Genomic DNA, 12,444 nt, shown 5'->3' with positions numbered 1-12,444 from the left:
GCTGAGGAAGGAGAAAGCAGGTGCCAGGGAGGAGCAGCCTCTTCCTCGTCAGGGTATGGAGGTAAGTCTCCTCTGCCCCGTGTAGGGGGCTGGGGCTCTCCTGTGAGACCCCCATCTGCCCGCCACCGAGGAACAGGAGGGGCCGAGCCCCTGGGGTGGCAGTTTCATTTTGGCGCGGTTATTTCATCCAGCAGCCTCCAGGCAGAGCAGGTGAGAACCCAGGGGTGACGTGTGGATTTATTTATTTATTTATTTATTTTTTGGGGGGGTACTTTGTATGCACATGGTGTGTGCCTCGGTTTCCCCAGGTGCTGCATGATTAACGAAGGGGTGGGGACAAGATGTCATGAGGCTTCCTGTCCATTTCCTGAGGGCAGATCTCATCCAGCTTCTACAAATCCTCTAGCGCAGGGCCCCCGTACCCTGCTTGTGGGATTATTCCCCCAGCAGGGTGGGGCCTTTCATGCACCCCAAAAGCTTCAGGGCTCAGTTCACACTTGAGCAGCAAAGCTTGTTTGAACCCCTGGTTCTCTGCTCCATCCACACAATCTCTGGGAGCGAGGAGGGGGTGGGACAATGGAACCATCCACACAGTCAACCTGCTTCAAACCACAAACCTCCCAGGCGCTGAGGAAGACGTCTACACGCACCCACCCACATAAAGTGGGGCACCACTCTGGAGTCCTGTTCCTGCAGCACGGAGTCTCCCCGCTTACCCCAAGGGGGACCTCCTGGCTCTCCAGTCCATGGTTCCGCTGGGCCACCCAGTCCTCTCCTTCCCTCTGACAGTAGCCTCAACCTGCTGCTGGACAGGAAACGGGGTCTCGGGGACGCCCTGCTGCTGCTCCCAGCCCCTCTTGTAGCCCTGGTGGGGTCCGGAACCTGCCTCTTCGGCTGATCACCCTTCTCTGGCCGTGCCTTGGTGAGCTCCCCTTAGAGACGATCCCACAGCTGACGCCACCCGTCGCAGGCTCAGTGCTCTTGACCAGCTCTGAATCGGTCCCTCTTCAGTGTGGACATGCTCTCACTGGGGTAAGCCTCCTGGGATTAACCTCAGAGCCTTGCGCCCCCCTGCTTACAGCAGGAGCGCCCCAAAAGGGGAGCAGCACCCCCCCCCGCCCCAGTCTGTAGCACCTCTCAGCCAGCGTGGCTGGAACGCAGCGTGGAAAATCCTTTGGTAGCACCGAAAGCAGGAAGTTACAGCCAAGTCCAGCTGGGTGAGCCAAGGGCGCCGCTCCCCTGCCCCAGCCAGGCCCGAACCGTCTCACCAGCGGACCCCAGCCCACACGCAGGCCCCCTCTCCCCACACACACACCTGGCCCCTTCTCAGTTGGGGACCAAGCCGGGTCCCCTGGTCGCCCCTCCTGACTTGCTCTTTGCTCTGCAGCTGGTCAAACCACCGGGCGTCCTGCAGAGGGCCAGGGTCATCAGTTGCAAAGACACAAATCACCGGGGCCAGGCCCCACCTGGCTATCTGGATTCTTCTGCAAATAAAACACCTCTTCCCCTTCCCCTCATTACTCAGGTAGATAGGGGAAACTGAGGCACACACCCGCCTACAGTGGGATATGATAGCAGTGTGGAGCAAGGGACTCAGGAAGTGTTATTTACTCCTCATAACCCAAGACTCACCCAATGAAATTATTAGGCAGCAGGCTGAAAACAAACCAAAGGAAGTATTTCATCACCCAACCTGTGGAACTCCTTGCCAGAGGACGTTGTGAGGCTAAGACTAGAACAGGGTTCAGAAAAGAACTAGGTAAGTCCCTGGAGGATAGGCCCATGGATGGCTACTAGCCAGGCTGCGCAGGGATGGTGGCCCTAGCCTGTGTTTGCCAGGCGCCGGGGATGGGTGACGCGATTGTCGAGTGATCCACCCTTGTTCTGTTCATGCCCTCTGGGGCAGCTGGCCGCTGTTGGCAGGACACAGGGCTGGATGGGCCATTGGTCGGACCCAGTCTTTTGCACGCATGATAATCCTACAAAACAGCCTGAAGAAACCCCCCTTCGTCCCCCAGGCGTCCGGGCCAGCGTCTCAGAGGGCGGTGTCCCCGGTGAGGCGCTGCAGGGTGCGGGCAGCCAAGGGCCGCAGGGCGAAGGTGGGCACGTGGGGCGCCAGGAGCAGGAACAGCTGGTGCTGGGGGGCGTGGATGGCGTAGGCCTTGTGTGTGGCGCTCACCACGTAGCAGTGCCGGGCACGGTGTGGGAAGCCGGCCTGGAAAGGCTCCTGTGGGGGGGCTGCCAGACATGGGGGGAAGGTTAGGGTGGGGGGAGGCCCCAGGTGGGTTTGAGACCCCTCTGCCCTGGGGTCTCTGCCATTCCTCACCCCCTGGGCTTTCCCCCTCCCTTCCCACTCACCTGGGCTGCCCTCCCAGGGGAAGTAGCGGGCGGCGACCAGGGTGTAGAAGTGGCGCAGGGCGCGGGCGCGGCACCTGGGGGACAGGCCTGTGGGGAGGAGGGAAGACACTGAGATGGGGGCTGGACCTCCCCCTGCCTGGCCCCTGGGAGGGCGTGTACCACTCCCCAGATGCACTGGGGATGCCAGGCAGGGGGGCAGGACCTACCCGCCCCAGGCTGGCTTTGGGGGCAGGGACCCTACCCTCTCCCACAGGCTGGGTTGGGGGACAGGACATACCTCCCCCCCTGATCCTGGGGGCTGCACTGAGCTCTGGCTGCTTCTCTGCTCCCGATGGATCAACAGGAACCTGAGAGAAAAGAGGAACAAGGGGGGGCGTGGGGGGCTCCACTGTCCAGGCCCTTCTGGGGCTCCCAGGGCTGCAGCCCCCCACAGCCCTGGCCATCCCAGGTCCCTCCGGTGTGCCCTGTCCCTCCCCCCCCAGCACTCCCCCCAGTCCCCAGGCACTCACGCCAGGACTCCAGGGGGTAGCGTGGTGCCGTGGGGCAGGCCGTGGGGCTGGGGGCTCACACACGCCTGCAGTGGCTCCAGCAGGGGCTTCCAGAACCGTGGCACCAGCTGGGGGACAGGGGAGAAGGGGTTAAACGTGCTGGGGGGGCCAGCCCCACTCCCCCTTTAGGGGGCACAGGATGCCACCTGCACCCCCCCACACACACCCACCTCGGTCTCCACGGTGTGCAGGGCAGGGCTGGGCCCGCAGATCAGGCAGGCCTCCAGGCCGGGCAGCAGCTGGCAGGTGAGGAGCCGGTGGGGGACCTGGGGGGGGCAGTGTCAGAGAGAAACCCCTGGGCCCCCAGCCCAGCCTGCCCCCTTGACAGCCCCCCCATCATCCAAACCTCAACCCCTGCTGACCAGCTCCCCGGCATCCAGACCTCTCCCCTGTCCCTGTCAGCCCCCCAGCCATCCCCCCATGACACCTCAATCTTCCTCTCCCCTCCTGACCAGCCCCCAACCTCCCCCCCCCCCACGCACTCACCGTGGGGCTGCCATGGGGCAGGTAGATGGGGTAATCCCGCGCTGCGTGGGGGGGCAGCGAGCCCACCAGCCAGCTCAGCAGCAGCAGCTCCTGGGGGGCCAGCTGCCACCAGGGCTCCGTGGCCAGCACGAGCCGGCCCCCAGCCACCAGGCAGCCAAAGCGGCTCTCGGCCGCGCCCGCGAAGGCTTCCAGGCACTCCTGGCGCACGGGGAGAAAAGGGCGGAGGGGTGTCGGGGGTTGGCCCTTCCCCAGGACCCTCCCACCGCCAGCTGGGGACCAGGGCGGGGTGACCCCCCCCAATCCCAATACCCCTGTTCCCCATAGCTCTCAACCCCAAGAACCTGGGGGCAGAACCCCGCCCCCATGAGATCCCTCCAGGGTTCCCCTACCCAGAGACCCCCAGGGCTGTATGGCTCCCTTGCCTACCCCACAGAGTTCCCCCTACCCAGGGCAGGGGATGGTTGCAGGGGTCCCCAGAGGGTCTCTATTCCCAGGTTTTGCTGGGGGGTGCCTCTCACCTGCAGGGCGGCGCCGTGGGGCACAGGACACACTCCACACACTGCGTCAGGTCCCCGCTCCGCTCCAGGGGTGCCAGGAAGCTGTCGATCAGCTTGTAGCAGGCCTGGGGTGGGGGGTTGGGAGGGGCTGGTGAGCCTGGGAGCGGCCAGGCGGGGTGGGGGCTGCAGGGTTCAGCCCCCTCCCCTCCCCAACTGCTGCATACGAGCCCCACGGCTTCCGTCTGTCCCCAGATACAGGGACAGGATGTCACGCCATGGGCTAGGACTGTTACCCCACAACACAGCCCACTCCCATGCCCTATGGGGCCCAGGGTGGTGGGGCAGCCCAGCCCCCACCCACCCCCAGGGCCCAGGCTTGCAGGGTCCCAGTCTCCCCCCGCAGGGCCCAGTCTCCTGTCTCCCTCAGAGCCCAAGCTCAGGGGGGTCCCAGTCTCCCCCACCTGGGGGCCCAGGCTCCGGGGGACCCAGGCTCCCCTCCCACAGGGCCCAGGCTCCCCCCCCACAGGCTTGGGGGGGACCCCAATCCCCCCACTCACCTCAGGTCCTTTTTGAGGCGTTCAATGTTGCGGACGTTCACCAGCTCCTCCAAGCCCAGGATTAGCACCTGGAATGATTCCCCAGGCTAGTCAGTTGCCCCCCGCTGCATAGACCGGGCAGAGAGCCGGGGAGGGGGAGCATCTGGGGCAATTCCTGGCCCACACATCCTGCTGTTCTTTAACCAGTTTGCCCGGCACTGGAGTCAGGCTCGCCGGCCTGGAATTGCCAGGATCGCCCCTGGAGTCTTTTTTAAAAATCGGGAGCACATTAGCTGCCCTCCAGCCGCCTGGTCCAGAGGCTGAGGTAAGCGACAGGCAACGCCCTGCAGCGAGTAGTTCTGCAGAGTCCTATCCGAGTTCCTGCTGAACCCTTGGGTGATTCCCAGCCGGGCCGAGGGACCTAGTCCTGGTTAATTTACCACTTTGTTCCCAAACCTCCTCTCCCGACGCCGCAGTCTGGGGCAGATCTGTCACCCAAAAACCATGGCTCGGGTTGGGAATCTCCCTCCCATCCCCTGCAGTGAAGACCAACTAGCAAAGAATTCATCTGGCTTCTCCGCAACGGCCTTGTCTTCCTTGAGTGCTCCCTTAGCACCTCGATCGGCCAGTGGCCCCACTGGTTGTTCGGCTGGCATCCTGCTCCCAGAGCATTTCACAGTCCCCTGGGGGGGCACAGTCAGGGCTGGGGGTTTGGGGGGGGCAGGGGCTCACCATAGCGCTGAAGGCGTTGTCCAGCAGGCGCCCCAGGGCGAAGTCGCTGGCTCCTTCCTCCGACGACAGGACGATCAGGGTGATGCTGGAAAGGTTGGGGTGATGCTGCGGCTCATGGGGGGGCAGCTGCTCCCCAGTCCACCCCCCCTGCCTTAGGGGCAACCAATTCCCCAGCCCCCCGCCCCCCCCAAGGGCCAGCATCTCCTGCTCTGGGGCCCTCAGCTCCCAGCCTGCCCCCTCCAGCCCGCTGCCCTCTGACCTGTTGTGGAAAACCCTCCACACCACATGGGTGTTGGTGGTGCAGGCTGCCGTCAGCAGGACGTCCAGGTTCGCCCCCGAACATGTGCACCCCATTCAGGGAGCCGATCACCGGAAGGGCAGCTGGGGAGAGAAAGGGGGAGAGGGGGAGCGTCACTCAAAGGGAATGGGCCAGAGAGCCAGGACGCCTGGGTTCTCTCCCCGGCTCTGGGAGGGGAGAGGGGGCTAGTGGTTAGAGCAGGGGGGGCTGGGAGCCAGGACGCCTGGGTTCTCTCCCTGGCGTGGTTGGCTCTGAGAGGTAATTACCATTTGGAGTGGGGGTGTTTCTAGGGAAACACAGCTCTTCCCCCCCGAACCTAATCTCGTTCCTTCCTATAACCCCCCTCCGCACCCCCCCACACTCTAGGGTTAGGGGGCACCAGCTCCACAGGCGGGGGAGGGTCAGGGGCCTCACCTGGTGCTTGGAGGGAGCCCCCATGCTGCGGCAGAACAGGGGGACCCGCTGCTGGCTGTGAGGCAGAGCAGGGTGACGGAGCCCCCCTCCTCCCCCATGGCCCCCCAGTGGGCCCAGCCCTGGCTACCCACTCAACTCTGTCGGGTGCCCCGCCCCTCCTCCGGCCCCGCCCCCTCACAGGCCCCGCCCCTCCTCCTACCGCACCCACAGGTCCGTCCCCTTCTCTTGCTGGGGCCCCGCCCCCTCCCCCAGTCCCCGCCCCCCTCAAGGACCCGCCCCTTCTTAGGCTCCACCCTCCCCAGTCCCCCCTCACAGACCCCGCCCCCTGCCGGCACCTCCTGCTCAAGCCCCGCCCCTGCCCCGCCCCAGGCCCCGCCCTCCCCCTTCCTGGGCCCCGCTTCCCGGCCCCGCCCCTCCCCGCTCAGGGCCCCGCACGCGCCGCTCCCCAGCGCGCCCCGGCTCCGGCTCAGCCCGGGCCGCGGCCATCTTGGAGCCCGGTGGCTGCCGGGAGCGATGACGCTGTTACCATGGTGACGGCGGGGCGGGCGGGACCGGGGCGGAGCAGAAGGAGCAACTTCCGGTGGGGGGTGGGGCCAGGCCGGAAGTGGCGGGAGGAGGAGGTGAGGGGCGCTGGGCGCGCGGCCGCGGGGGGCGCGAGAGAGAGGAGGGGACAGGCGGGAGGGGGGATGGGGCGGTTGGGGAGGGGCAGGGGAAGGGGCGGTGAGGAGGAGGGTTTGGGGGGGTGGGGGAAAGGGGGATGGGGGGGTTCGGGAGGGGGGAGGGGCAGGGGAAGGGGCGGTTGAGGAGGAGGGTTTGGGGGGGCAGGGGGGAGGGGCGGGGGAAAGGGGGGGTTGGGCGGGGGAAGGGGCGGTTGAGGAGGAGGGTTTGGGGGGGCGGGGGAAAGGGGGGGGTTGGGGAGGGGCAGGGGAAGGGGCGGTTGAGGAGGAGGGGCAGGGGGGGGCGGGGGAAAGGGGGAGTTGGGGAGGGGCAGGGGAAGGGGCGGTTGAGGAGGAGGGCTTGGGGGGGGCGGGGGAAAGGGGGGAGGGGCGGGGGAAAGGGGTGGTTGGGGAGGGGAAGGGGCGGTTGAGGAGGAGGGTTTTGGAGGGGCGGGGGAAAGGGGGGGATGGGCGGGGGATGGGGGGGTTCGGGAGGGGGAGGGGCAGGGGAAGGGGCGGTTGAGGAGGAGGGCTTGGGGGGGCAGGGGGAGGGGCGGGGGAAAGGGGGGGTTGGGCAAGGGAAGGGGCGGTTGGGGAGGAGGGTTTGGGAGGGGCAGGGGAAGGGGCGGTTGAGGAGGAGGGTTTGGGGGGGGCGGGGGAAAGGGGGGAGGGGCGGGGGAAAGGGGGGGTTGGGCAAGGGAAGGGGCGGTTGAGGAGGAGGGTTTGGGAGGGGCTGGGGAAAAGGGGGGATGGGCGGGGGCGGGGGATTCGGGGCACCGAAGGGTACGTACCCCGCCCCCCCTGAGAGCGTCTCCCTCCCCCTTCCAGCGGCCGGCGGGGCTCGGGGCGCCCGGCGGGGCGATGGTGGTGCCGGGGCTGGAGCTGCCCGCGCAGGCCGTGGCCGGGATGGTGGCCGACGTGGTGTTCGTCATCGAGGGCACGGCCAACCTGGGGCCCTACTTCGAGTCGCTGCGCAAGCATTACCTGCTGCCCGCCATCGAGTGCGTCCTGCACCCCCCCCCGCCCCAGCCAGCCCCAGCCTGTGTCCCCGGCCACCTGGCCCCCGCGTGTCCCAGTCGCCCCCCGAGCCCACCGCCTGCTGCCTCCCAGCCCCAGCGTCCTCTCACATCTCCCTAGGCCTTTGCTGGGGGGAACCCGCCCCATACCCCCCCCCCCCATGGCAGGCTTTGCCCTGCCCTCAACCCCGTATCCTCCCAGCCCATTGTCCCCTCCTCAGTGGACAGCCTGCATCGTGGCCCCAATCTCCCAAGCACGTACTCCCAAGCCCTCCCCCATGAGCAGCCTCCACCCCAGCAGCTAGTCCCTCTGCACCCCCCCCCCACCCGTAGCTGAGCAGGGTCAGCCCCACTCCCACCTTGGATGGGAGGCTCCAAGGGAAGTGAGGGGGGGACTCTGCTCTGTGCCGCCCAAGTGCAGGGCGAGCAGGCTTGGCATCCCCTCAAGATCTGATGGGCGCATTCTACTTGTGTCCCCCCAGGTACTTCAATGGCGGCCCCCCAGCTGAGGACAGACTTCGGGGGAGACGTGAGTGGGCGCCCTGATGAGCTTTGGGGGAAGGCCCCCAATCTCACCCCATCCACCCCCTGTACAACATAGTTTCTGGGGCTGTGGGGTACCCCTCCATCTCCCCCATAGGAAGTGGGATTTTGGGGGGGCTGGGCAGGACTGGGAGAGCACCTCTCATTGTACCCCCATCCCCTTGCGGGTGCTAGAGTTTGGGGGGTGAGGCTGGACTGGTTTGTGGGTCGCCCCCCATCTCACCCCAGGCTCCCTGCTGGTCATTGGGTTTGCGGGGGGCTGGGCAGGTTTGTGGGGCTTCCCTTGAGCACCCCTGGTCCCTCTGTGAGCAGTGTGGGTGGGGGTTGTCAGGGCACTCCTGGATCTCACCCCGCTCTCCCTGGCAGTATGGTGGCACCCAGTACAGCCTGGTGGTGTTCAACACGGTGGACTGCGCCCCGGAGTCCTATGTGCAGTGCCACGCCCCCACCAGCAGCGCCTACGAGTTCGTGACCTGGCTGGACAGCATCCAGTGAGTGGAGTGGGGGGCGGGCTGCGGGGACAGGCAGATCTTCCTGGGGGGGAGACCCCCTTCCCCAACTTTCAATCCTGGGAAGTGCCATGCTGCTCACCGGGAAATGTCTCCTTAGACAGATACAAGCCAGAACTCCTGGGTTCTCTCCCTGGTCCTGCGAGGGGAGTGGGTTCCTGTGGGTCAGAGCATTGGGGGCTGGGAGCCCGGACTCCTGGGTCCCATCCCTTGCTCCATGAAGGCTGTGTCTTGGGGGCCTCACTCCGCCTCATGTCCCTCCTGTGCAGGTTTGTGGGGGGCGGGCGGCGAGAGCTGCAGCCTCATCGCCGAGGGGCTCAGCACGGCCCTGCAGCTCTTCGATGACTTCAAGAAGATGAGGGAGCAGATGTGAGTGCGGGGGCTGGGGCGGGAGCCAGGATGGCGGGGGCGGGGGGGGTCAGGGGCTTGGCGGGCTGCGTTCCCCAGCTCCCACCATGCTGTGCTACAGCTGTGTCCCAGGGCCAAAGCGTGGTATGCTGGGAAATGGAGGCTCCATAGCATTGCCCGCACCCTGTCTGTCTCTCCCCTTCCCCCCCGCCCCAGAGGCCAGACCCACAAGGTGTGCATCCTGATTTGCAACTCACCCCCTTACCTGCTGCCTGCTGTGGAGAGCACCACCTACTCCGGCTACACCACCGAGAACCTGGTGCAGAAGATCGGAGAGGTGAGGGGGGGGGAGAGGTCTAGTGGTTAGAGCCGGGGGGCTGGGAGCCAGACTCTGGGTTCTCTCCCCAGCTCTGGGAGGAGAGTGGGGTCTAGTGCTTAGATCAGGCGGGTGCTGGGAGCCAGGACTCCTAGGTTCTCTCCCTGCTCTGGAGGGGAGTGGGCTAGTGGTTAGAGCAGGGGGGTATGGGAGCCAGGACTCCTGGGTTCTCTTCCGGCTCGGGGAGAGGAGGGGGGGGGTGTAGTGGTTAGAGCATGTGGGGGAGGGGTGTCTGGGACCCAGGATGCCTGGGTTCTCTCCCCATTCCTCGGCCTCCACTCACCCCTGTCCCCTCGCCTCCCCAGCGCGGGATCCACTTCTCCATCGTGTCCCCCCGCAAGCTGCCGGCGCTGCGTGTGCTCTTTGACAAGGCCACGCCCGGCGGGATGCTGGAGGCCCAGCCCCAAAGACTTCAGCCAGGATCCCCGGCACATGATCCTCATCCGCGGCATGGTGCTGCCGGGTAAGGGGGAGCGGGGGCTATCAAGGGGGGCTGGCGCCTTCGCTCCCCACACTCTGCCGGGGGAGGTCAGCGGGACCCTTCCCTGCAGGTGGCACTGGGGGGGCAGAGGAGATGGCCTGGGGAACACAGAGCAGCTACGCTGGGCCCAGCCAACGCTGCCACGGAGCTGTCGCATAACGCCCCGGGCGGGAGGGGGCAGAGAAGAGCCACGAGGCCGACGAAAGGGGCAGACTCCAGGAGCATCAATGAGGAACGTGGGCCGAGAGGGTCTGAGCCAACGAATGGCAGCCCTGTGCGGGCAGCCGACATTTCCCAAGGGGCTTGCCAGTGGGCAGAGGAGGGGTGCCCGCGGGCCTGGGGCTGGGCGGTGCCCCGGGAATGAACACATGGCAGCCCCACGGGCGGAGGCCACGATCGCGCCTGTCTTGGCTGGAAACTAGGAATCTGTAGGGCTCCAGAGGTCACACTGGGGTCATCCCGTCTCAGCAGGGGATTGGAGGTCATGCCGGGGTCGCCCCTCCCTGGCGGGAGGTTGTAGGTCATGCCGGGGTCGCCCATTCTCAGCTGGGAGGTCAGAGGTCATGCTGGGGTCACCCATTCTCAGCTGGGAGGTCAGAGGTCATGCCGGGGTCGCCCCAGCTGCAAAAGGCTCAGGGGTCACAGCAGGGTCACCCCTTTCAGACAGGGAGGGAGAGGTCATGCCGGGGGCCATCTCTTCTTGTGGGAGCAGCACAGGTCATGCTGGGGTCACCCCACATACCAGGGGGTCAGAGGCCGACAAGGGGTCAGAGGTCATGCTGGGGTTGCCTCCTCCTGGCAAGGAGTCAGAGGTCTGGTTGAGTCCCACCCAGGGCCTGGGGTGCATTGTGGGGTCCGGCCTGTCCTGCCTGCTGACCTGTCTCCCATCCCCCAGTAGGTGGCAGCACAGCCTCTGGCCCCATCCAGCCCAAACAGGTGGTCCCCCAGCCACAGCTCCCCACTGCGCCCCCGCAGCACCCGCCGGCCCCGCAGCAGCCCCTGCCGCCCGCCTCCCAGCCCTACCAGGTACGTCCCGCCGGGGGGGTCCCAGCACCGCCGCCCGCCTCCCAGCCCTACCAGGGACGTCTCCCGGGGGGGGTGTCCCAGCCCCTGCCTCCCAGCCCTGCCTCCCAGCCCTGCCAGGGACGTCTCCCGGGGGGGTGTCCCAGCCCTGCCTCCCAGCCCTACCAGGTACGTCCCGCCGGGGGGATCCCAGCCCCGCCGCCCGCCTCCCAGCCCTGCCAGGGATGTCTCCTGGGGGGGTGTCGCAGCCCTGCCGCCCACCTCCCAGCCCCGCCAGGTGCGTCCCCCCGGGGGGGGTGTCCCAGCCCCGCCAGGTGCGTCCCCCCGGGGGGGTGTCCCAGCCCCGCCAGGTGCGTCCCCCCGGGGGGGTGTCCCAGCCCCGCCAGGTGCGTCCCCCCGGGGGGGTGTCCCAGCCCCGCCAGGTGCGTCCCCCCGGGGGGGTGTCCCAGCCCCGCCAGGTGCGTCCCCCCGGGGGGGGTGTCCCAGCCCCGCCAGGTGCGTCCTCGACCGGCTCACCCTCACTTCACCCCACAGGCCCCCCCGCCCGGCTCCCTCAATGCCGCCCAGGCTGCCGCGCAGTCTGCCGTGGAGGCCGCCAAGCACCAGAAAGCCAGCCTGGCTGCGCGCTGTGAGTGGGGGGGGGGGCAGAGGGAGGCTGAGGGGGAGATGGGGAGGTCTCACCATGGAGGGGGAGGTTGTGGAGCAGGTTCTTTGGGGGTGAGGTCTCAAGGTAGGGCTTGGGGGTTTCAGGGCAGAGGGGAGGGCTCTTGGGAGGGCCTGGGGGGGAGGGGAAGGGGCTGGGGGGGTGGGATCCTGACTGCTTTCCTCCTTCCCACCTCCCTGCAGTCCCCCCCCTGAACCCCTTGCAGACGCCCTTCAGCCAGGCTCCCACGCAGCCGCTCCCCACCGGCTCTGTCCCGGCCTTGGCCCCCAAGCTGCCGCCCTCCTCCCAACCCAGCCTGGTCTCCACCGTCACCACCGGCTCCAGCCTGCTGACCCAGCCGCCCAGCCAGCCCCCCCCACAGCCCGGGGCCCCAGCCATGGTACGTACGGCCCCGTGGGGCCTCTGTGAACTCTCCTCGGCGTATAAAACGGTCTTCTGAGCCCCAAAGGCCCAGCCATGCTACCAGGTCTATATTAGTTTGGATCTGACTATGACGGGTTCCCCCCCCCCCAGGGGCGCCACCTGGAACTGGGTTCCCACTGAACCCCACCCCGACCCACCAGCCTGGGCTGCAAAGCCCTCCAAGCCAGCACTTTCCCCCGCATTCACACAGGTAGGGACCCACACTGCAGATGCTCCAGCCACCAGCTCTTCTTCCGGCGCTTGCTCACGTCCATGGCGTGCGTGTGCTTGCCACAGGCCCCGGTGCCAGAAGTTTGTCCCTCAGCAGTTACCGTAGGGGTGTGGCAGTGGTGCCCACGTGGCACGGTATAAGGGGTGCCACCGGCTCCCACCACCCTCCCTTCCTCCTTGCCGGAAACTCCGACAGCGGGGAAGGAGGACGGGTCGTGGAAGGGGCGTGAGAACCGCCTCTCGAAGAACACCCATGAGGGAACCGGTAGCGGACTTCTTCCCAGCCTGGGGCCCCAGGGCAGGACCGATGTGACAGATACTCACGT

At 67.2% G+C, this 12,444-nt stretch overlaps 3 protein-coding genes across 3 annotated transcripts in view; 2 read left to right on the top strand and 1 right to left on the bottom strand.

Annotated features, from left to right (window-relative positions):
- Positions 1 to 225: 225 nt before the first annotated feature.
- On the bottom strand, positions 226 to 6,355 carry FUZ (fuzzy planar cell polarity protein). The gene is given in 14 exon segments (XM_073321307.1): positions 226 to 2,230; positions 2,233 to 2,238; positions 2,359 to 2,445; positions 2,600 to 2,705; positions 2,868 to 2,974; positions 3,077 to 3,172; positions 3,393 to 3,604; positions 3,924 to 4,015; positions 4,447 to 4,514; positions 5,158 to 5,242; positions 5,417 to 5,493; positions 5,495 to 5,538; positions 5,870 to 5,894; positions 6,305 to 6,355. Coding segments are annotated over 14 exon segments (1,251 nt in total). The 3' UTR covers positions 226 to 2,035.
- Positions 6,277 to 12,427, top strand: MED25 (mediator complex subunit 25). Its single transcript, XM_073322203.1, is given in 13 exon segments — positions 6,277 to 6,489; positions 7,354 to 7,526; positions 8,024 to 8,051; positions 8,053 to 8,070; positions 8,451 to 8,575; positions 8,863 to 8,875; positions 8,877 to 8,962; positions 9,158 to 9,278; positions 9,623 to 9,711; positions 9,713 to 9,780; positions 10,694 to 10,824; positions 11,356 to 11,449; positions 11,668 to 12,427. Coding segments are annotated over 13 exon segments (1,296 nt in total). The 5' UTR covers positions 6,277 to 6,396; the 3' UTR covers positions 11,925 to 12,427.
- Positions 12,161 to 12,444, top strand: part of LOC140901880 (liprin-alpha-3-like) — a 14,158-nt gene continuing 13,874 nt past the window's right edge. Inside the window, 1 exon segment of the mRNA XM_073321306.1 lies at positions 12,161 to 12,220. Within this exon segment, the coding sequence (XP_073177407.1) occupies positions 12,161 to 12,220 (60 nt within the window).

This window comes from Lepidochelys kempii, chromosome 23 (assembly GCF_965140265.1).
Source record: "Lepidochelys kempii isolate rLepKem1 chromosome 23, rLepKem1.hap2, whole genome shotgun sequence".
NCBI lineage: Eukaryota > Metazoa > Chordata > Testudines > Cheloniidae > Lepidochelys > Lepidochelys kempii.
The sequence above is the reverse complement of the archived record's forward strand: the minus strand, read 5'-3'. Positions and strand labels throughout refer to the sequence as shown.